General features: G+C 35.5%; 1 protein-coding gene across 5 annotated transcripts in view; it reads left to right on the plus strand.

Annotated features, from left to right (window-relative positions):
• CSPP1 (centrosome and spindle pole associated protein 1) overlaps positions 1 to 22,272 on the plus strand; it is a 103,525-nt gene that overhangs the window by 41,898 nt on the left and 39,355 nt on the right. For 4 of the 5 annotated variants that reach the window (XR_013994697.1, XM_081069783.1, XM_081069785.1 and 1 more), the window contains 8 exons: positions 458 to 528; positions 5,612 to 5,705; positions 6,354 to 6,411; positions 8,083 to 8,291; positions 10,298 to 10,419; positions 10,803 to 10,881; positions 15,748 to 15,877; positions 17,521 to 17,668. Coding sequence is in view for 4 of the 5 variants with exons in the window: in XM_081069783.1 (XP_080925909.1) it covers positions 458 to 528; positions 5,612 to 5,705; positions 6,354 to 6,411; positions 8,083 to 8,291; positions 10,298 to 10,419; positions 10,803 to 10,881; positions 15,748 to 15,877; positions 17,521 to 17,668 (911 nt within the window). In the remaining variant the exon portion in view is untranslated. The remainder of the gene's footprint in view (positions 1 to 457; positions 529 to 5,611; positions 5,706 to 6,353; positions 6,412 to 8,082; positions 8,292 to 10,297; positions 10,420 to 10,802; positions 10,882 to 15,747; positions 15,878 to 17,520; positions 17,669 to 22,272) is intronic. The other variant, XM_081069786.1, reaches the window with a different exon arrangement.

The raw sequence follows: 22,272 nt of genomic DNA on the forward strand, positions 1-22,272 counted from the left end.
GTGTGGGTTTAATTAATGAAGGTTTCTGTAAGGAAGTTGTTTTTCAAGGAAGGAGTCTTAGGGATGATTTTTTTTTCCCAAGTGTGTGCATACGTACCACCTTTGTCTGTTTTTTCGCTTTTTGTTTTTTTGTTTCTTTGTTTTTTTAAGCATTTATGTATACTTATGTTCATTTTCTTTACTGAAGTAACTGTTCTTGTATAGAAAAAAAAAGGTTTTATTGGGTATCTATAGAGCCAATGAAGCAATCTGAAGAAAAAGGTTATATAGAGAGAGCCTGAATGCATTGGGGTCCCACTGTATAACGAGATAAAATGCCATGATTTTTCCTAAAATTATGTTACTATTATAATAGCCATTGTACTTTGAAAGGCGAATAACTCGTACCTATATTTTACTCTACAGTTTTGTTTCTTGAGAATTATTTGGTTTCTAATTCTTTTTGTTTTTGTTTCAGTGCTCAAGACAATGAACCATTCAGATCTACTAACCGAGAGATGTGTAGTCCTTTTGCGGGGATGCTCTTTGGTATGTACACAACTTCCAGTTGATTAGACTTCTTCAGTGTTTTATAAAAGGTCTTTAGTGAGAACTCAGTGTTGTAATTAATACTACTTATAGTGATAATAGAAAACATTTACCTAGTGCCTACTTTGTGGTAGACAGAATGCTAAGCATTTAACATGTGTTATATAGCTCTAGTTTTAGAGCTAAGTAACTTTTATTTAGTGATGAGTTTTCAATATATGATAAATGCAATATTAATTTCAATAATGAGCTTTTAATTTCATACTTTAGTATAGTAGCCCTTTGTTGTAGTGTGGCTATTTCTTTTATTCTGTTTTATATGTGATAGTTTTTTTCTTCATTGTTTTTCTTTAGCAAAAGAGCAAAAAACTGCCTTATGTTTTAGTTTAATTCCCTTGAACTATAAACCTTTTTATTTTTTGATAAACATTCTTTGCCATGGTCTTTCCAAGTAGTTTCTGAGGTGTTTTGTTCAAATCATGATCATAATCCACATTTTCTCTTTATTTTTATCAGAAATGAAGGACATTGCTTAAGATAAGCATGTTGATTTGTTATCTTGTCACAATTTAATTTCATAAACAGTGTAAAGAGAGCCTATTTCCTGTGTGTAACTTTAAATAGAAAAGAGGTCTGTTCTTTGTGTAAAAACTATTAGAAAAATTACTTGAAATTTGGTTTTAGTGAAGTATTTGAGAAAATTGGATAACAGGTTAGGTTCATTCAACCTAAAAGTAGTCAGTATTTAAATCTTGGCTTAGAGGTATATAATTGCGTGATAGTCTCAGACCTTAGTTTCTTTGAAAAAATGGTTATTGTGACAAAAATGGCATAGTACCTAGTGTTTTGTTCTAGTGTAATCACTTTAAGTGAGAATTGACCAATTTAACCTATCAGGTCAGCGTAAAGGCTTCATTCTTAGGATGTATTTTGTTAAACATGATAAAAATTGGAGAAGTGGCTTTCTGTGTTAAGAGCCTACTGACAAATAATTATATCAATAAATTGAAATTTTAAAGATGAATGGTAGGAACTTATCATTAATGCAATCCAGGAACTATGGATGAATACTGATGAGACAATACACTCTAATGTTTGAAACAAACCGTTCAAGCCATTTAATCCAGTGGTTTATCTCTTATGCTTATGTATTTTTTTCCCTAGTCTATATTTGTGTATACCCATAGGAAATTTATTCTCCAGAAACAGCGCATTCCATCTTAAGTGGCTCTGGTTATTATATTATTATTTCAATCGAACTGAAATTTATCTTCCTATAATTTTGTCCCAAGGATCTCATTTGGATCTCTTTGCTTTATTTAAACAAATTAAGACCGTTCACTACTTCGAGCAAAAATTATATATTGTGGGGTTTATAACAGAACCATGGGTTATTTGCAAGTTATGTTTTAAAATTTCTGTTTGTTACTGACTGTTTAATTCCCCTATGGTGAGAAAAATAATATATATAATTTCAATTATTTCAAATTTGATTTTTTTTAATAAAAGTTTTTAATGCCTCTGAATATAGTGTCTCAATGCACGTTTAGTGTGTACTTGAAAGAATGTGCATTGTGTGGTGGTCGAGTGTAGTCGTTTATAAATATCAGTTAAGTCAATTGGTTGATAGTAATGTTCACGTCTTATACGTTCTGAATGATTTTTAACTGTTCTTCCACCAGTTGCTTCAAGAGAAGTGTTAGTTCTCTGACTGCCTTATTCTTAGTGTGAGGCCTGGAGTGCTGGATGGCTCTTCTCAGTGTTCCTGCACCTTCCTCAGTTCCCAGCAAGGCCTGCGTGCCCCCGCCAGAGTGTTGTTCTCCCCGCGTCTCTCCTTCCTCTGCAGGAGATGGCTGTCGCTTGTTCCTTGGATCAAGGCTGACCCTGCACATCTGGTTCTCAGACGGCGGGCTTTTTCGCTGTTCCTGCCCCTCCCCAGGGTGGTGGCCAAACTCTTCGCTGTCTGTGGAGAGTTTTGTGTGAGAATCTCCTGTCCTTCCCCTAACAGTAACAGATCTTTGCTTTGTATGTGGTGTTGAATGCTGGGTCCGGGCAGGCTTCTGTCCTTCAGCAAGTGGATTACAGCTCACTATTGCTTTTTGTGAGAAAAGAGTCTGGAAATCAAGCAGTGTTTCTGGGCCTCAGAAGAGTCTCTTTCTCTCCTGAACATTCTGGCGAGGGGGGGCGGCAGTTAAGGGCAGATTCCTTTGGTGTCTGGGCATCGGGTGAGTCTACACGTTATGCCAGCCCCCACAGAGCCTTAAACAGTTCTTAACGTTTTAGCCATTTTCTTCTTACCTGCTTTTAAGGCAGCTGCCTGTTTCTTTGTGTTCTAGCAAAGGTAAAACACCCATCTCTCTTTGGGTTGGTTTTTATACCCTTTGAAATTCAGTTTACCTGGTGGATTGTAACCTCAGCTCTCTGATAGGCTTTTTAAAAGTTATGATTTTTGTAGATGACTGAGCTTTTTTCCATTGTACGGTCTGAGCGGTTTTGTGGCTTTCTACTTTCTAAGCAGAAGTAGAAATCTCTGTTTGGTTCTTTATAATAGCTTCCATTTTCTCCTCATGCTATTCCTCTTCACTGAAATACTTGGGTATAGTGATGGTAGCTATTTTAGCACCCTTGTTTGAGATAAACAATCATCTGTTGTTTATGTGGCTTTTCTATTGACTAACTTTTCTAATGGTCATGGGTCACTGTATTAGTTTTCTGTTGCTACATCACAGATTAGCACAAATTTAGTGTTTCAAAACATCCCACATTATCTCAGTTTCTGTGGGTCGGGAGTTTAGTTGGCTCTTCTGCTCAGGGTCACACAAGGCTGTAACCCAGGTATCAGTCAGGATGGAGGCTTAAGTGGGAAGCCTCGACTTCCAAGCCCACTCAGATTGCTGGCAGAAGTCACTTCCTTATGGCTGTGTTACTAAGGGCCCTGGCTTCTTACTGGATGTCGGCTGAAGGCCTCCCACACTTCCTAGAGGCCAAATGCTGTTTCTTGCTGTGTGGGCTTCCTCCCCCTGGCTGCTCACTTTATCATGTCAGCAAGGAGACTCTCTAAACTCAGGGAGGGCTTTTACCTGGTGATAAGATCACGCCCACCCAGGAGAATCGCCCTTTTGATTAATTAAAAATTGATTTGGTACCTTAATTACATCTGCAAATTCCTTTCACCTTTGCCATATTCTGTCGGTGAGAAGGAAGTCATAGGTCCTGCCCACATTCAAGGGTTTATACAGGGAGTCAGCACCAGAAGACAGGGAACATAGGATCTCAGAATTTTGCCCCCCCCACAGTTAACGTTTTTCTGTTACTTAAGGACCAATCTTTGTGAGGCCTTATTTTAAGCTTAGCTAGGGTATGTAGGGTAGCCTTCCTTCCAGGGGTAGTTCAGCCTTACTACTACAGAGTGACCTGAAGACCCCAGGGGATCACTGAGAACTTCACTTTCGCTGGTCTGAGCTTGAATTTCTCTCCACTTTGCTTGAGGTCTGAGAATTGTTCCATTTTCATGTCCTCCACAGTTTTTTTTTGCCCAGCTGATGGGATTTCACTCTGTATGTGCACAGTAAAGTCAGAAGTGATCTCTCTGTGGATTTCTAAACCTCTTTGGTTTTTTTCTCTTTCTTTTTTCTTTTTTCTTTTTTAAAGGAAGGCACAGCTCACTGTGTCCCATGCGGGGATCCAACCTTGGTGTTATTAGCACCATGATCTAACCAACTAAGCGAACCTGCAACCCCTCTAAAGCTCTTTTGATGCTTCTTTTGGGACCTTTGCCCTAAACTTCCAGCATTTTAGCCTTCCTGAAATTTTGATCTTTATTTGCTCAATTTAGCTCAGTTCCCAGCTTGGTTTGGGCTCTCCTTCCTTGTACCTGTATTTGGAATTTGCTTTGGGCAGACACGGGGGTGCTCATTCATCTTTCTTCCCTCAGGTATTACAGTCCTGTACTGTCTGATGCCCATTATCTGAAAAAGTTATTTCATATATTTTTCCCTACTTTTATTGATTTTTTTATGGTGGGAGGTTAAGTTCTGTGCTTGATACTCCATCATGATCAAAAGCAGAATAGATATATCTACTTTGATTATAAAGCATTATTATTAACCTTATGTAATTCATGTTCTCCCCCTAGGGGAGCTCCACTCTTGCTGACATCTATGCTTAGTGGACAAACTGTGTCTCCACTGATGGTTGCGACTCTAATAAGTTAGGGGAGGCATTGCTGGTTCAGTTGCCTTTTTGATATCCTGTGACTTGTTAGAATTCTAGATCATGCATGTCTAGATTAAGAGGTCATTTTGTGTCATTAACATACGCAGTAATAATCTTCAGTGGATCCAAAATGTTTGCCCAACTGGATTTTCACATAAGTGATACCAGGGTGAGGTGTGTGTGTGTGTTCTGTAGGATTGAGGTAACCAGTGAAGTTTTTTGAGCAGGGCGCTAGTGTGATTCGTGTTGTATTTTAAGACAGTCTTACGTAAGTGTGCTGGATAGATTGAAGCAGGGAGAGGGGGAGCTTGGGAGACTAGTTAGGAGGCTATTGCGGCGATCCAGGTGAAATGTGGACAGGCCCTAACCCAGGTTAATGGCTGTGAGAATAGAAAAGAGGGTCCTTGTGTGGAGTGAATGAGAGAGGAGGAGCAGTCAAAATTTCAGTGAGATTTTGAGGCTTGTTTATCCGGTCATTAACAGAAAACAAAGAGGGACAGTTGCTTTTGAGATGTTTATTTTGGATGCACTTGTTAAATTCAAGGGGCTTGTGGGAGATAATAGTGGAGGTGATATCCCAATTATTGGAAACATGAAGATGGGGATTAGAGTATTCTCTTATTTAAGATGCTTTTGGACTAAATGTAGAGGTTTGGAAAGGATTAATGTGTCATATTTGATACAGCGTAGATATTCATAAATGATGAAATTAATTGTTGAAGAGGTAGTGATACATACTATTTTACTTTATATATTTCCTGCTTATGCAGTAATTATGACATAGTTATTAAAGATGGAGGTTTAAAACTTTGAGTGTCTAGCTGCGTATGTGCTCAAGAGTTAAGATGACATTTTTTTCATTTTCTAGGAGGTGAAGATCGAGAACGTATACAGAGAAGGAAAGAGAAATACAGATTAGAACTATTGGAACAAATGGCTGAACAACAGAAGAACAAGAGACGGTAATGAAAGGTTTGCATTTAAAAAGAGATGTTTTGAATTTAAAATGGATTTGTGAAAATGACATGGTGGTAACTATTACATAGTAAAATACGGGGATATTTTTCTTAATGTGATTTTGTATTTGTAAATTACTTCAATTTTAATCTGAACATTGTAAATGAGGGTAAATAAATACTATGAGAGTGGTCATTTTTTTTGTCAGAGGTATCAAATGAGAGTATATATTCTGTAACAGGCCTTTTACATATCTGCGTTAATTTCTTCAATTATTGATTTACGGTAGCATTTAATGTTATCTATTTGCCTACCGTATTATCCTATGTATAGTAAGAAATACACAGAATATTTCATCTTTTAACAATGTAAAATGTAGTATAAAAATAAACATTGATAAATTCACAGGTATTTATTAATCTATTGTGTACAAGTCTCAGTGTTTATAATCTTTTTTGTAGAAATGTGGTTTACTTTGCCCCAAATCAGAAAATTTAGTTTTCAGAGTTATTTAAGGCTTTACTGTCAGTTAAGGGAATTATTTGTATTTGGAGATGTTATTACATGGACTTTGGGTGTAAGTTTCAGTAGCGCTTATGATTTTGATAGTGTTGACTATGCTTTTTAATATGTAAAACTTTGATTTTGTTTAGAGAAAAGGATTTGGAACTCAGGGTTGCAGCTTCTGGAGCACAGGACCCTGAGAAATCCGTAAGCGTTCCTGGCATCTTTTAATACTTAGTCTTTCATTCAAATAAGCCTCAAATGTGGCAGCAAGTGGAGACAGATAGACGACATTGGGGGAAATGTAAGAGGTGACCAGTTTGAACAGTAATAAACTAAACTTGTTTATTTCTCTAAAGTAATTCATCCTTTTTTATATGTGCATGTTTTTTTTTTTTAAGTTTGTTTCAAGTTAGTTCTTTCTACTTTGTTCAATGTACTATTCCATGGGAAAGTTATCTCAGTTTAATTTACAATAGATGTTCATATTGTTCTTGAATATGTCTTGACTACTTTCCTTATATTGGATTGATTTCCAAAGAAACCGAAATCTTTAATGCCGGTCTTTCAGTATTTAAGTAATTTTTTTTGAATGAAAAGAGAGATAATAACCTTATTTTTACTTTAATTTTTGCAATTCTCATCATTAAAGTGGAATGAATTACTTACATCATTGCAGTTAAGTAAGAAGAAGGCAATAATGTATTGCTCTGCTCAAAGTGTACTTTTTCTGTAGTTGGATATGTAGATTTACTTGCTAAGGCAAGTTTTACTTGCGTTTTGAATGATGATTAAGAAACTTAAATTTCATTAAAAAGTTCATTCTTAAAAAGAATATAGCAACTTAAAATTATTCAACTTGAGGCAATTTTTGATTTCTTTTCACTTAGGCTAAGTGTATATCCTGTGGGTTATCTCTTTAAATAATTTTAATAGTGCACCGGCATCATTCCCAGTGTGCTTTTTGACAGCTCATAGAATAAAACTTTTAGATTAACCTGAGAAATCATTCCGGGGGAAGATAAACATGGTGGGGGAGAAAAGGATAAATTCCAAAGTTAGATTTATTTTCTTCTATCATTAAATACCCTTTGAAATAGTTTTCACAGTGAAAAAATTCCTTTTAAAGTCTTGAACTTTTTAATGTAATATGATGGCATGTTAAACTTTGGATTTATAGTTCCATTAGTGTTTGATGGTCCCTCTTATTTATATTTGAATGAAACAACCTCTAGAGTGTCAAGTTGCTTTATGAGAATAAAAAAAATAATTAGACATAATATGAGTAGTTGACCATTACTTTTAGGTTTCCTTTTGATGTGCAAATCTTAGAAAAGGACCCACAAATGGTATTCTAGAGCAGGGGTTAGCAAAGTATAGTATAGCTTTGGCCAAATCCAGTTACTGCCGATTTTTGTCCATAAAGTTTTATTGCAGCACACTCTGCTCATCTGTTTACATACTGTTTTGGCTACTCACTGTGGCTGAGCTGAGTAGGATGACCTCTAAAGCCTGATGTATTTACCGTTTGGCTCTTTACAGAAAACGTTTGCTGACTGTTCTAGAGAATACTGTGATGGATAGAGAAGCAGCATAGTATTGTAATGTAATTGAGAGTTTTATATTTAGAATCAATACCTCGCTCTAGTCTTTGCTTGATTATTTATTATGGCAAAATGTTAGGTGATTTATGTACTTTCAGGGAGCCTCGGTTAACCTGTTTATATGAGAAGGACTAGAGCGTCTAGTTGTAAAATTCTGTTCCTCTGTGACTGACTAAAGTGTGCTGGCAGTCTGGGATTAGAGAGCCTTTTGAGGTGCCTTCCACCTTTAATTTTGTGATTATGTGTAACAAACAGATTTTTTTCTTTCTTTTAGCCTGATAGACTAAAGCAGTTTAGTGTGGTTCCACGACACTATGAAGAGAAGATACCACCTGAAAGGCCCAGAGTAGCATTCCAGACACCTCTCCCTCCTTTATCGGCCCCATCTGCCCCACCCATCCCTCCAGTTCACTCCTTCCCGTCTCAGAGTGAAGATTTGCACAGTGGCCTCAGCAGCACCCTTGGTGAAATGGTGCCTCCCAGGTGCTTGTTTAAAATGTTTTTTGTTTGAGAAGTAGGTAAGGTATCATTGTATTTTGTGTTTAGAAGCGTTTACTGAAGCAGATAACATTAACCTTCAGAGATTTTTGTGGAATTAATGACATTTCTCAGATAATTTCTCTTGAAATCTGTTTTCATTGTTGGTCTTCTGTCATAAAAACAAGGGAAATCATAACGTTCTTTTATTGTTTAAAGATTCTTTAGTATTTTTAGAATGCATAAGTACATTTAGTATTTAGTTTTAGGTCATATATTTGAATATCTATTTTTGATATCTTTTAACATAAAAGATGTACATTTTTTTCAATTTTGTAATTCCACTTGGCAAACATTGAATAATTCCTTCACATTATGCAGAAAAAGTTTCTAATGTGGCCCCTTTATATGTATTACTTTATCTTCTGTTTCATTTAACTCTTTCTGTGTGATTACTCATGGGCTATGTAACTCAAATACCTAAAATGAAAACTGTTAAGATTATAGAACTATAATTTCGGTACTAGGGCAAAGATTTGATTTCCATTGGTAAAAGGCGTCATGCTATATGAGACTATACGTACAGAAAATCCTGTTGTTGACACTTACATTCTCTGGGTTGTGCTTTCTTCTCTTAGTAGGACTTGAACTTATTTTTTGCTTACTATTAATGTATTAATTATAGGAGTGTATTTACTCAGGTGTTTTTCTTTTTTAACAGTGATATTTTCTGTGCTATACTTTCTTTCAAAAGGACTTGGGCTTTTATTTACTACTAACAAATTGCAGGACTTTGTTTACTGTATTAGTCAGGTGTTTTATTTACTTCCTGACTCAAAAGACTAGGTGGGATTGGAATTACTGAGCATTATGTTGTGGTCTCAGCATTGGCTGAGGGATTAAAATGGTTGGTTTCACTGTCTGGATTTTGGTCATACTGCACCTTTATTGAACTTCAATTTTCTCATTTGTAAAAGTGCAATACTAATATTTTTCCTTATCTATAATTACAGGGTTGTTGTGAGGATTAAATCTTAAATAAATCTCTATAAAAATGTAAAATTTAATGATATTGACAATTTTTCATAGCACTTTTCAACTGCTTTCTTGATGTATCTATGGAGTGAGAATGGTAAGGGTAGGCAAGCTGAGTGACTAGTAAATGTGAAAACTATTCATGACTGAAGAGAACTTGAATGCCTTCTGAGCCCTTCGGGATTATTTTGAAGTATACCGCAAGGGACAACATGTTAAGATACACTTAAAAATACGAACATTCTAGGGTGCCCCCTTTCTCTTTTTGTTCATCTAAAGGAATTTTCCTTTGCCAGTTTCACTGTTGGAAAATGTTGCCTTGGTGGAAATAAGTGATATTTCCTAATCAGTAATGAAGTGCTGAAGTAGAAGTTTGAACTTTATGAAATCCTAAAAATTGTATCAAGACTTTACTGTTGATATATATGGTTAACTTTTCACATTATGGTTAACTTGCTTTGAGAGAACAATAATACCTTTTTAGAGTTACAAAATGCACCTCTTCCCCCAGTCATATGGAGCCATTTGTATACTCTTCATCTTCCTGAACTATCCTTCCTCTCTGTGATTAACTCACTGTAGCAACATGGCTGAAGCATTGCCTTTTCTAGAAAGCTTCCTGAGGTTCTCCTCCTCTCCCCTGTGTGATTTAAATGTCCCTGATCCGTGTTCCTATAGCACCCTGCGTCTACTTGTTTCATTACTTGGTTTCATTACTGTCCTTTGCTGTAATTGTCTGTTTATTTCTGTGTTATTCCTGATGGACAGGGACCATGTTTGTTCAATATTCGCATATAGTGACTAATTAGATATTGGTTGATGGAACAAATCTGATGTTTTTGTCTTACATAGTATTGTAGCTTTTTCTAAAGCAGTAATTACATTTTCAGTAACATTTTTGCAAAAGAATGATGTTGATTTTTAAAAATTACAATGAAATATGAGAAAATTTTCCAATTTTTTTTTTTTTGATACAGGATTGCACCTCTGCCTCCACCTCCCCTCCTACCCCCTTTGGCTACTAGCTATCGAACTCCTTACGATGATGCGTACTATTTTTATGGAGCCAGGAATACTTTGGATCCCGGTCTTGCTTACTGTAAGTTATCTTGTATGTATATAAGTCTATAGGGTAAACATTTTTTTCCAGTGGTTCAGTCAGGAAAATTGTTTTTTGTACAAGCGAAAGTACGTAAATGAGAAAAGCAGTTTTACTTAATTCAAATGTTATACACTTGTTGATTTAATAAGTTGGCCTATTTTAAAACTTAGTTATATTTCATAGTTATTTCCTTCTTATTTAGATTGAAACAAATAATTATGTTGCATTTTCTTGCATTGTTTTCTGCTAACTCCTAACCCAGAAGGAAATAGGAATTGTTTTTCCTTGGGTCACATATTCAGTATGTGACTTTTCTTTTAGGTATAATTGTTATTAAATGGGTACTCTCTAATAAATATGTGGTGTTTTTTTTCTTTAAGATGGTTCAGGAATGGTGGGAGCACAGCCTGCAGCTTATGTTAGCGCTCCCGTCGCCCACCAGCCAGCACCACCTATTATGTAAGTCATTAGTTAAAACAGTAATTGCTTTTAAGATTAATTTGTCTTCCTTAGAACGTATATTACTCAACTCATTAGTTTTTTCTTCAGAACAGAAATCTTATTTTAATTTCTAATTATTGCATAACCATTATGTTCACAGTATTGCTTTTAAGTCAATGTTTCCTAGAAAACACATTTTAAAATTAAGAATAACATCACTTTTTCTCATTACAAAAGTCTTGTATGCATATTATTGATAAGAAGACAAACAGACATCTGCAAAAAATTGAACTCGCCTAAAATTTCCTTCATCCAGAGAGAGCCACAGCTAAATATGCATTCAGGAAGTCTTTCTGAGTATACATGCAAACTCACAAAAATAGACACACACACCAAAATAATACTATATCCTATATGTTGTTTTATATTCTGCTTTTAAAATTAATATTATATCATAAATATTTTTCCAGGTCAATAAATATACTTCTAGAGAATCTTTTTTTTAAATTGAACTTTTTATTTAGAGGTAATTGTAGATTCCCATGGTGGAATTGTTAGAAATAACAGAGACATCTTGTGCCCTCTTTACCCAGTTTCTCTCAATGCTAACATCGTGGCAAAACTATGGTACAACATCACAACCCAGACATATGACACAGGATCCAGTCAGGATATAGAACACATCCATCACCACAAGGATCCCTTATGAGGGTGCCCTTTTATAGATATACCTGGTTCCCTGCTGTTTGTACTCCCTCCTTGGCCACTGGCAACAACTCTTCTCCATTTCTATAATATCACTTTAAGAGTGTTACATCAATGGAATTATTTAATAATAGCTAACTTTTTTCTTTGTTTAATTTTTATTAAAGTTATTGGGGTGACATTGGTTCATAAAATTCTATAGATTTCAAGTGTATAATTCTGTAATACACCATCTGTCTATTGCATTGTGTGTTCAGTACCCCAAGTCAGCTCTCCTTCCATCACCATATATTTGACCCCCTTTACCTTCTTCTACCACCCCATCTTTCCCCTCACTCAGGTAATCACTGAACTGGTATTATTTTTTTGTTTGTCTTGTTCGTTTATTGCTTTCAGTTTTATATCCCACATGTGAGTGAAGTCATACGGTTTTCTACTTTTTGCGTGCTAATCTCAAGATCCATCCGTGTTGTCACAAATGGCAGTATTTCATCTTTTCTTATAGTTGAGTAGTATTCTATTGTATTTATGTACCACATCTTCTTTATCCCATCATCTGTTGAAGAACAGATAGTTGTTTCCATGTCTTGGCCACTGTGAATCATATGGATAAATGTTTTCAGATTTTTTCAGTAGATAACCCAGAAGAGGGATTGCTGGGTCATCTGGTAATTCTATTTCTTAATTTTTTGAAGAATCTCCATACTGTTTTCCATAGTAGCTATACCAATTTACATTCCCACCAGCAGTGTATGAGGGTTCCTTTTTCTCCACACCCTCTCCAACATTTGTTATTACTTGTCTTGTTGATAATAGCCATTTTAACAGGTGTGAGGTGGCATTTCATTGTGGTTTTGATTTGCATTTCCCTGATAGCTAGTGAACTTGATTGAGCATTGTTTCATGTATCTCTTGGCCATTTGTGTGGGGGTTGACTTTTTAAAGTCAGCATAATTCTCTGTAGATTTGGTTGTTGCATGTATAAATAGTTCATTTGTTCTTATTGCTGAGGAACATTCCATGGTATGGATGTACCATAGTTTGTTTAACCATTCACTCGTTGAAGGACATCTAAGTTATTATGGATGGAGCTGCTATAAACATTTGTGTACAGATTTTTGTATGAATATAGCCTTCATTCCTTTAGGATAATTGTCCAGGAGTGTTATTGTTGGGTTGTGTGGTACGTTGTTTGGTAGTTAACAGGTTAGTTTTGTAAGAAACTTCCAAACTATTTTCAGAAAGGCTATATACCCTTTTGTATGCATATCAGCAATGTGTTGAGAATCTGGTTTCTTCACATCTTCACCAGCATTTGGTGTTGTGACTTTTATTTATGCTATCCTGATAGGTGTGTAGTGATATGTCATTGGGGTTTTAATTTACATTTTCCTAATGATAATGATGTTGAACACCTTTCCATGTGTTTATTTGCCATCAATAAATCTTTTTGGTTAAATGTCTCGATGTCTTTTGTACATTTTCTAATGGGAATTTTTGTTTTTAAAACTACTGAGTTTCGAGAGTTCTTTATGTATCTTAAATACTAGTTATTTGTCAGATAATATGGTTTGCAAATATTTTCTGTCAGCTTGTCTTTTTATCCTTTTAGCAGGGTCTTTCACAGAGCAAAAGTTTTAAATTTTGATCAAGTTCAGTGTATGAGTTTTTCCTTTTATAGATCATGCTTTCAGAGTCCTAGATACTCTTCCTAGGCCTAGGTCCCAGAGATTTTTCTCCTATTTCCCCCCCCCCCCCCAAACGTTGTAGAGACTTAGATCAGAGGTGTGTTTTGGTGGGGCGGGGGAGAGGGGCTGTGGGTTCCCATTGGCTCCCAGCACCATTTGTTGACAAGATTATTTTTCCTCTGTTGAATTGCTTTTGCACTTTTGTCAGAATCAGTTGGGCGTATTTTGTGGGTCTGGTTTGGGGATTTTTTTTTCCTTTTCATTGATCTATATGCCTATTTTATACTGGTAGCGCTTGATTATTGTAGCACTGTAGTGTAAGTTTTGAAATTGGGAAGTGTGAGTTCTCGAAATTTGTTATTATTTTCTAAGATTGTTTTGACTCTTGTAGGTCCTTTGTAGTTACATGTGAATTTTAGGATCAGCTTGTCAGTTTCTGCAAAAAGGGGGTTGAGATTTTGATAGCGATTATGTAGAATCTGTAGATTTGTTTAGTCAGTATTACTATCTTAATTTTTTTACAAATTTTTTATTGTGGTAAATACACATAAAACCACTTAAAGCATTTGTAATGTATAGTTCAGTGACATTAAGACATTTGCATTGTTGTGCAATCATCACCACCATCCGTTTCCAGACCGCTTTTCAATCTTGAATTAATAGGAGTTTTAGCAGAATTGCTGAATAGAAAATCAATATATAAAAAGCAGTTGCAGGCCATGGCAGTTTCTTTAAAAGTTAAACATATACTTAACATGCAACACTGTAATTCCACTTCTAGGCGTATACTTAAGAGAATTGAAAGTATATGTACATACAAAGACTTGTGTGTGAATGTTTATAATAGTATTATTTATGATAGCCAAAAAGCATGAACAATTCAAACGTCTATGAACTAGTAAATGGATAAACAAAATGTTCATACAATGAAACACTGAATATTCAGCAATTTTAAAGGAATGAACTGCTGGTGTATGCTACAACATAACTCAAAAATATGATTTGTGAAACAATCCATTTATATTGTTTGTTTTCACTTCTATGAGATATCCAGAAAGAGCAAATTTACAGACAAAAAGCATGCCCCTTCTGATAGATTGCCTGAGGCTCGGGGTGGGAGTAGGGATTGGTTGCATATTGGTAGGATTGGAGGGATATTTTGGGGTTATGGAAAAGTTCTAAAACTACTAGGTGGTGGACATGGTTGTACAATTCCATATATTTCCTGAAAATCTTTGAGATGTGTAATTACTACCCCTATCTTTTCTCTCTTCTTCCCATCCTGATCTGACTGTACATACTTACCTAAATGCTTTCTTTCTGGAGCCAGGGCGGAATCAGTAAATAAAGGCCACGAATTTGGATTCTTGAGCAAGGGGTCAGAGAAAAACAGGAAGAAAACTGAGTGAAACAGATACTGAGAGAATCTATCCACCATGTAATTTATAGCCAGTTTACTTTGAGAGATTAATTTAGTTGAACACTCAGATAAGCCTTCTCAACCTTGTTTATTCATTAATACACGCAGAGCTCCTTGCTATGAAAAAGTGTAAGGTCTTTTAGGAATCATTTGCTCTGGGCTCCTCATTTTTCCTTTTACCCATTCATAATCCAACGTGACAGTGTACATAAACATGTCTGTTTATCCTAATAAAAGATTGTAAATACATTGGGTGAGTTGAATACACAAAGGAAACTCAGATTTAAAGTGATAATAATGTTTTTGGAAATGAGATGCCTTTGTAGTCTCTTTGTAATTATAATTTTATTATAAAACCAATATTTGTCTTTTATAATTCAGATTTTTAAAATGTATTGTTTTCTGCAAAGTGGCTACATTCCCATACTTAAAAACGTGTTGTATTAAAGGCAAATAGCACTTTATTGCTTAAAATTTATATAACCGTAATGTTTAAAATATTTCCTTTTTTGATTTTTTAATAAGTTTTTCAAAAATTTTTGCTTTATTTGGGACTGTCAGACTTTTTACGTATAAATTGGCTAGGATACACCTGAAATCTATGTAATTTCACTAACAGTTGTCACCCCGATAAATTAAAAAATAAATAAATAAATTGGCTAGGATGCTATTACTTTATATTGGAGTGTATTTATTAAGTAAATCATTGGTTACATTATTTGATGGACTTCCACTGTATTATTATTAGTGTGCCTTCAGAAAAGTGCATAAGCCATGTGTATACTGCTTGATGAATTATCACAAGGTGTTTTCACCCCTATGAAACTACCACCTAAGTCAAGAAATAGGTCCAGTAAATTTGAAAGTTTCATGAATTGTGAAAGCAGAGCTGGCGGAAGATCTTAGGAAGGAGTCATTAACATGAGGATTGCTCTTTGACCTACAGAAAACTAACTCTCTTCCCGTTTTTAAATGTGCTACTTATATGCCATGCTGTTGCAAAGGAGTGTTGTGTTTTCTTCTTGCTTCATCATAAATGGATTCAAATTATTAACTATGTATTTTATGTAGGAATATGGTTGGACAGAACGAATTGAAAATGACAAGTGATCGAGCAATAAATTCAGGATTGGTTTTTGAAGATAAACCAAAGCCTTCAAAGCAGTCACTTCAGTCTTACCAGGAAGCTTTGCAGCAGCAGGTACTCATTCATGGATTGGGTCATTCGTTTGTTCATTCATGTGATCATTTTGCGTGTTAGCACAGGGGTCCTTTAGAACTGAATGTGGCAGAGAAGAGCAAAGATAGCAGTTATGTATAATTCACTATGATAAGGTTTGATGTAGATGGACTGGAATGCTGTGGGAAGCATCGGATAGGGAGAATAATTGGGCAGGGAGGACGGCTTCATTCACATGGTTGTTGAGCTGCGATATACACTGAGTAGACAGGAAATTCCTGGTATATTCAGGGAATAGAATTGATGTGGGAAAAGGGGCTGGAGTGTTAGATTGTGCTAGATGGTGCAGGACAAGTTATAAGGGGTTTTCAGTTGCGTCCTGTTTTGGATAGCCAGAGGGAGGACATTTTAAACCAGAGTGAAAGGAGTAGTTGATGTGAGCAAATTAGGCTTTTAGGAAGATATCTGGTTGTGATGTAGGCGAATGGGAAAGAGATGTGGCAGAGACACTTTGTAAGGGGGTGGGGAGATGGGAGGGATATCCAAGAGACAATTGGGGTTTCAGTGGTGGGACTTAGATACAGGGGATGAGAAAGAACAGGGTGCTTGCAGGTGATTCTGAGTGTTGCAATCTAGGAGAATAATGAGGCAGTGAACTAAGACGGGGAAAAAAGTAGGATACTTTTAAGGGAGGAGAATAATGGGTTCTGTTGTAGTTTGTAATGTTTGAAGAGAGTTTACTGAAGAGTAAACAGTATCAAATGTATGGATTTGGGGCAGGGAATACCCATATCTCTGAGAGGACCCTGAAACTCTTGGTAGGGTCATGTCCACCTGAGGTACTTTTCTATGAAGTTCCACCTAGATTTCTTCTAAAGCTCCTTTTTTTCCATTTTTCACATGGGCAACCTTCTTGAAAGATGGATTTTTTTTTTAAAGCTATAGAATTACCAACATTATTTTTTTTATGTTAGTGTTCTACCAAATAAAAGACTGAATTTATGTTTGTTTTCAAATGAGCTTATTAAAAACCACTGACAAAACTAAATTTCCTGTCTCTAGAATGTATTTTATGTGTGTCATGATTACCTTGGCCTTGGTGGAGTGGTTGCTTCCAAAATGACTTGTTTATTGCCTATCCATATGTCTCCGGAAAACAAACCTGTACTTATACTTGATGATGATGATAAGGTTGTATTGGTTTTGTTTGCTGTCATAAAGTTGTACTTTAAATAGAGAACTTTGAACTTTGCATCTCTAGGAATTCTGGGAATGGAGTTTGCCCAGGGGAGATAGTTCTGGTGAGGAGTGTGGAGTAGTTTGTGGCCTGCCAGGTCCCATGAAAGGGTAGATGGGAAAGGAAAGTAGGGAGATCCTGTTGGTCCTCATGGAATTTGTGAGGTGAGGGAGGGAGTGGTTTCAGGTGGACAGTGAGTTTCGATGCCAAAGTGGCATCGATGGCTGGAAAAGACTAGTGGCCATCAAAGTGTTTTAAAATTGGGTGTTACGTATGTTTGATTTTAAATTTCAGAGTGAAGCACACTGAAAAAATTTCCAGTTTTTTTTCTGTAATAAGAAAAATAAAATAAACCTGATAGTAAAACAAACTTTTTGTATCAGAATACTTGTTAGGCCTTACTGTGACTGTTTCCTCTGTTGTCAAGATTCGGGAAAGAGAAGAAAGAAGGAAGAAAGAGCGGGAAGAAAAAGAAGAATATGAAGCTAAACTTGAAGCGGAAATGAGAAGTTACAACCCCTGGGGCAAAGGCGGAGGTGGTGCTCCTCTCAGGGATGTAAAGGGAAATCTGATAAGTACGTTACTTCCACTAATGTGTTGTTTTTAAAAGAAACGAAATGATTTTTAACTTTTGAAAAGAATGGGACATAGAAAGAAGTGTGAATCATAGCCTGTAAGGCAAAGTCTCTTTTTTATGTGGCTTAATGCAAAAGAGTATTTTGATAAATATAATAACAGGTTAGCAAACCTTTCTTCAGAAGACTAGTCATTTGTTTTTATTACAAATTGTTCATCCTCTGATGATAATAACTCTGTTACAGAGAAAAGCTCATGTTAGTTGGCAAATTTTTACCCACACTACTGGAATTTAAAAAATTTTCCTGGTAAAAATAGCAAAACTCTTACTACAAGCTTTGTGGTTTTCTTTTTAAACCAGTCAGATAGCTTTAAAATAAGTGATCTGGAATAGTGTGATGTGGGATGTTGTGTTTAATTCATATATATCATATGCCTGCTCAATGCAAGGACTCCTTTGAAAAATAAAGACTGGGTCTCAGAAATTTTCTGGCAGGTTGCAGAATTGCATTGATTTATCTTTTAATTATGTGCTCTCAAAAATACTTGATCTAGAAATCATACAAGAAGCACTTTGAAAAAAGAAACTTCATACAGCTTGTTATGTATATTAGAATCCTCTACAATTAGCTTTTAGTTGAGAATGAAAGTAAAGCAAAGATAATGGGTTTTTGAAAATTGTTAAATTTGAAATGAGAAGTGAATCGTAGAATCCCATTAAAGTGGGTAAAAATGTAGATTTCATGTTCATTATTGTAAGGATAGTTGCGTGGTACATTCAGAAGATTTTTTTAATATTGAGTTATTAGAGTTGTTTATGTGTCTTTGATTCTTTATTAAAAATGACTTTTTATAAAAGATACATTGAAGCCCACTTAAAATAATAAGATAACTCTTTTCCTTTCCTAGCTTCACCTCATAAATACTTTCCTCAACGTTTTGAAGATTCTTACTCTATAGATGAGATTTTAGGTGATGTATAAATAGACATTTAAAGGTTAAATATTTATTTGAATACATATTAAAAAACACTGGTTTTCCACTTATGGATTTCCTTTTAAAGTACATGTATTAGTCCAGGTGTTTAACAAAAAGTGCTGTAACAAACAACCCCCAGTTCTCAGAGGCTGAGGCGTAAGGCAGTATTCCTTTACTTGTCCCACGTGTCACATCCTGATGCAGTTTGGGTTTTTTCTCCTCCAAGAAGTGACTCAGGAATCCAGGCCTCTTGCATCGTGTCACTCCTTCACTTCTGGTGGTGCAGACAGGGCCCAGGGGTGGGAGAACAAGTGGAGAATTTTGTTGGGGTCTGGCTTAGATGTGGAGGAATAGCACGTTCCTCCCTGTTCCATGGTTCAGACCTCGTATAAGATTCTGGGAATTGCTGGGATGTGTAGTTAAGTGTCTGTTTAACTTTGTAAGAAATTGCCAGACCTTTTTCCAAAGGTTGTGCCATTTTGCGTCCCCACCAGCGAAGCACGAGATTTCCAGTTGCTCTGAATTTCCATCAGCACTTGAAATTGTCCATCTTTAAAATTTTACCCGTTTATTACATACGTAGTGATAATCTCTTTGTGTTTTCTTAAAAGGCTTTATTTTGAAATAATTTAAGAATTACAGAAGAGCTGTAAAGATATTATAGAGAGTACTCTTCACCCAGTTTCCCTTCATGTTAACATCTTACATAATCTTGGCACAGTGATCAAAACTAAAAATTAAAATTAGTACAATACTATTAATTAAATTATAGGCTTGAATTGGATTTCATCAGTTTCCCCTCAGATGCCCTTATAAATAACTGATACAGGTTCTAGTCCAGGATGCTATATTGCATTCCCTCGTCATGCCTCTTTTTAGTCTCTTCCAGTCTGACAGTTTCTCTATCTTTCTGTCTTTGTTTTTATATATATAATAAATAGCTTTATTGAGATCTTAATTCCCATACCGTACAACTCAGCCATTTAAAGTGCACAGTTCAGTAGTTCTTAGATCTCATTCCCGTACAATCCAACTCACCCATTTAAAGTGTACAGTTCAGTAGTTCTTAGTATATTCACAGAGTTGTGCTACAATTTTAGAACATTTTCCACACTGAATTGCCTTGGTACCGTTGGTGAAAATCAATGGACCATAAAATTATTTCTGGATTCCCTGTTCTGTTTCATTGATCCTAATGTCTGTCCTTATACCCACCCATGTCACACTCTTTTGATTACTGTAGCTTTGTGGCAAGTTTTGAGACTGAGAAGTGGAGTCTTCCAACTTTGTTTTTCTTTTTCAAGATTGTTTTGTCAGCTTGATTTCCTTTGTATTTTCATACAAATTCTACTATCAGCATCTCACCCTCAACAAAAAGTAGTGTGGGATTTTCATTGGGATAGCATCGACTTTATAGATCTGTTTTGGGACAGCTAGCATCTTAACAGTATGGCGTCTTGATCCATGAATGTGGAATATCTCTCCACTCATTACTATTAGTTAACCTCTCTTAGCAATACTTTGTAGTTTTCAGATCTTGTAACATATTTCATTAATTGCACCCCTAAGCATTTATTTCATGTGTTTTGATGCGATTTTGAATGACACATTGAAAAAAATACCAATATAAATTTGTTCATTGCTGATTTTTAGAAGCATAGTTGATGTTTGCATATTGTCCATGCTGAACTCACTCATTAGTTTTAGTAGTTTTTTTGTATAGCTTTGGGATTTTTTTTTTGATGTAGATAATTATGTTATTTGCAGGCAGTTTTATTTCTTTTCAATCTGAATGCTTTTTACTTATTATACTTGCCTTTTGTACTAGTTAGGAACTCTTGTACAATGTTTAAAAATCATGAGAGCAGAAATCCTTGCCTTGTCCCTGATTTTAGGTAGAAATCATTTTCAGTCTTTCACCATTTAGTGTAAGGTTAGCTGTAGGTTTTTGTAGCTTTTATTCTTCATCAGGTCTAGGACGTTTTCCCTTTTCCTGCTCAAAGTTTTCATCATGAGTGTATGTTGAATTTTGTCAAGTGCTTTTCTACATCTTTTCTAATGGTAATCTTGTCTTTTTTTTTTAATCTGTTGCTGTGTGGTGGATTACATTGATTTTTTTTTTGAATGTCAAACCAATTTTTCATCTGGCATAAACCTTATTTATACTGTATTGTCTTTTTTTATGTGTTACATAATTTGATTTGCTCATATCTTGTTAGACATTTTTGCATCTGGGATCATAAGGGATATTTGTCTGTTTTTCTTTCTTTACAATATTGTTTGGTTTTGGTATCAGGATAATGCTGGCCTCACACTCTGAATTGGGAAGTTTTCTATTGGTCGAGTTCATGAGTGAAGCCATCTGGGCTGGGAGTTTTCTTAGGGAATGTTTTAAACTATGAATTCCATTTCGTTAGCAGATAAAGAGATATCGAGTTTATTTATTCTTGTGTAGTTTGAATCAAAGAATTTACCTGTTGCATCTAGCTTTCTGAATTTATTGGCATAAAGTTAATATTTCATTATTTTTTTTAATGTCTGTAGGATCTACAGTGATGACTTTTTCACTCCTGATATTTGCAATTTTATATTTTTCCTTTTTTTAAAAAAAATACTCTTGGCTGGAGATCTATTTATTTTATTGGTCTTTTCATAGAACCAGTTTTTGTTTTCACGGATTATTTTCTCTTTTGTTCTTCTCTTCCCAATTTATTGATTTTAGCTCTTTATTATTTTCTTCCCTAGTTTGCTTTGTGCTTAATTTTCTCCTTTTCTAATTTAATTTTTTTTAAAAAGATTTTATTGTGGAAGGGGAACAGGACTTTATTGGGACACAGTGTGTATTTCCAGGATGTCATTGGGGAACAGTGTGTTTTTCTCAGAACCCATGAGCTCCGAGTCAAGTTGTTGTTCTTTCAGTCTTAGTTGTGGAGGGCGCAGCTCAATCCAAGTCCAATTGCCATCGTTCAATCTTAGTTGAACGATGGGGAACGAAGGGTTGCAGCCCACCATCCCTTGCAGGAGTGGAACCGGCAACCTTGTGGTTGAGAGCACGCGCTCCAACCTACTGAGCCATCCGGCCGCCTGGGAACTCAGTAGCAGGTCATTGGCTTCATTCTAGTTGTGGAGGGCGCAGTTCACTGGCCCATGTGTGAGTCGAACCGGCAACCCTGTTGCCCAGAGCCCGCTCTCTAACCAACTGAGCCGCCCGTCACCCCTCTTTTTCTAATTTTTTAGTGTAGAAGCTTAGGTTATGATTTGAGATCTTTTTTTCCCCTAATAAATGTATGTACAAACTTAAATGTATTTAAATTTCCTTCTGAGTACTATTTTAATTGTATTCATAAATTTCAGTATGTTGTGTTTTCATTTTCATTCAATTCAATTTTCTAATTTTTCTTTGAACCACTGATTATTTAGAAGAGTTTTTAAAATTTCCAAATATTTGGCCATTTTCCAGATAGTTTGCTTTTATTCACTTCGAGTGTATAGTTTTGTTCATAGACTATACTATGTTATTACAGTGTTTTTAAGTTTGTGAGATTTATTTTATGGACCACCAGTTATAGTTTTTATTTTCCTTAAAGACTGTGATCTCTATGAGTAAGTATATCTATTTTAAATT

This window comes from Rhinolophus hipposideros (genome assembly GCF_964194185.1).
Source record: "Rhinolophus hipposideros genome assembly, chromosome: 13".
Lineage (NCBI taxonomy): Eukaryota > Metazoa > Chordata > Mammalia > Chiroptera > Rhinolophidae > Rhinolophus > Rhinolophus hipposideros.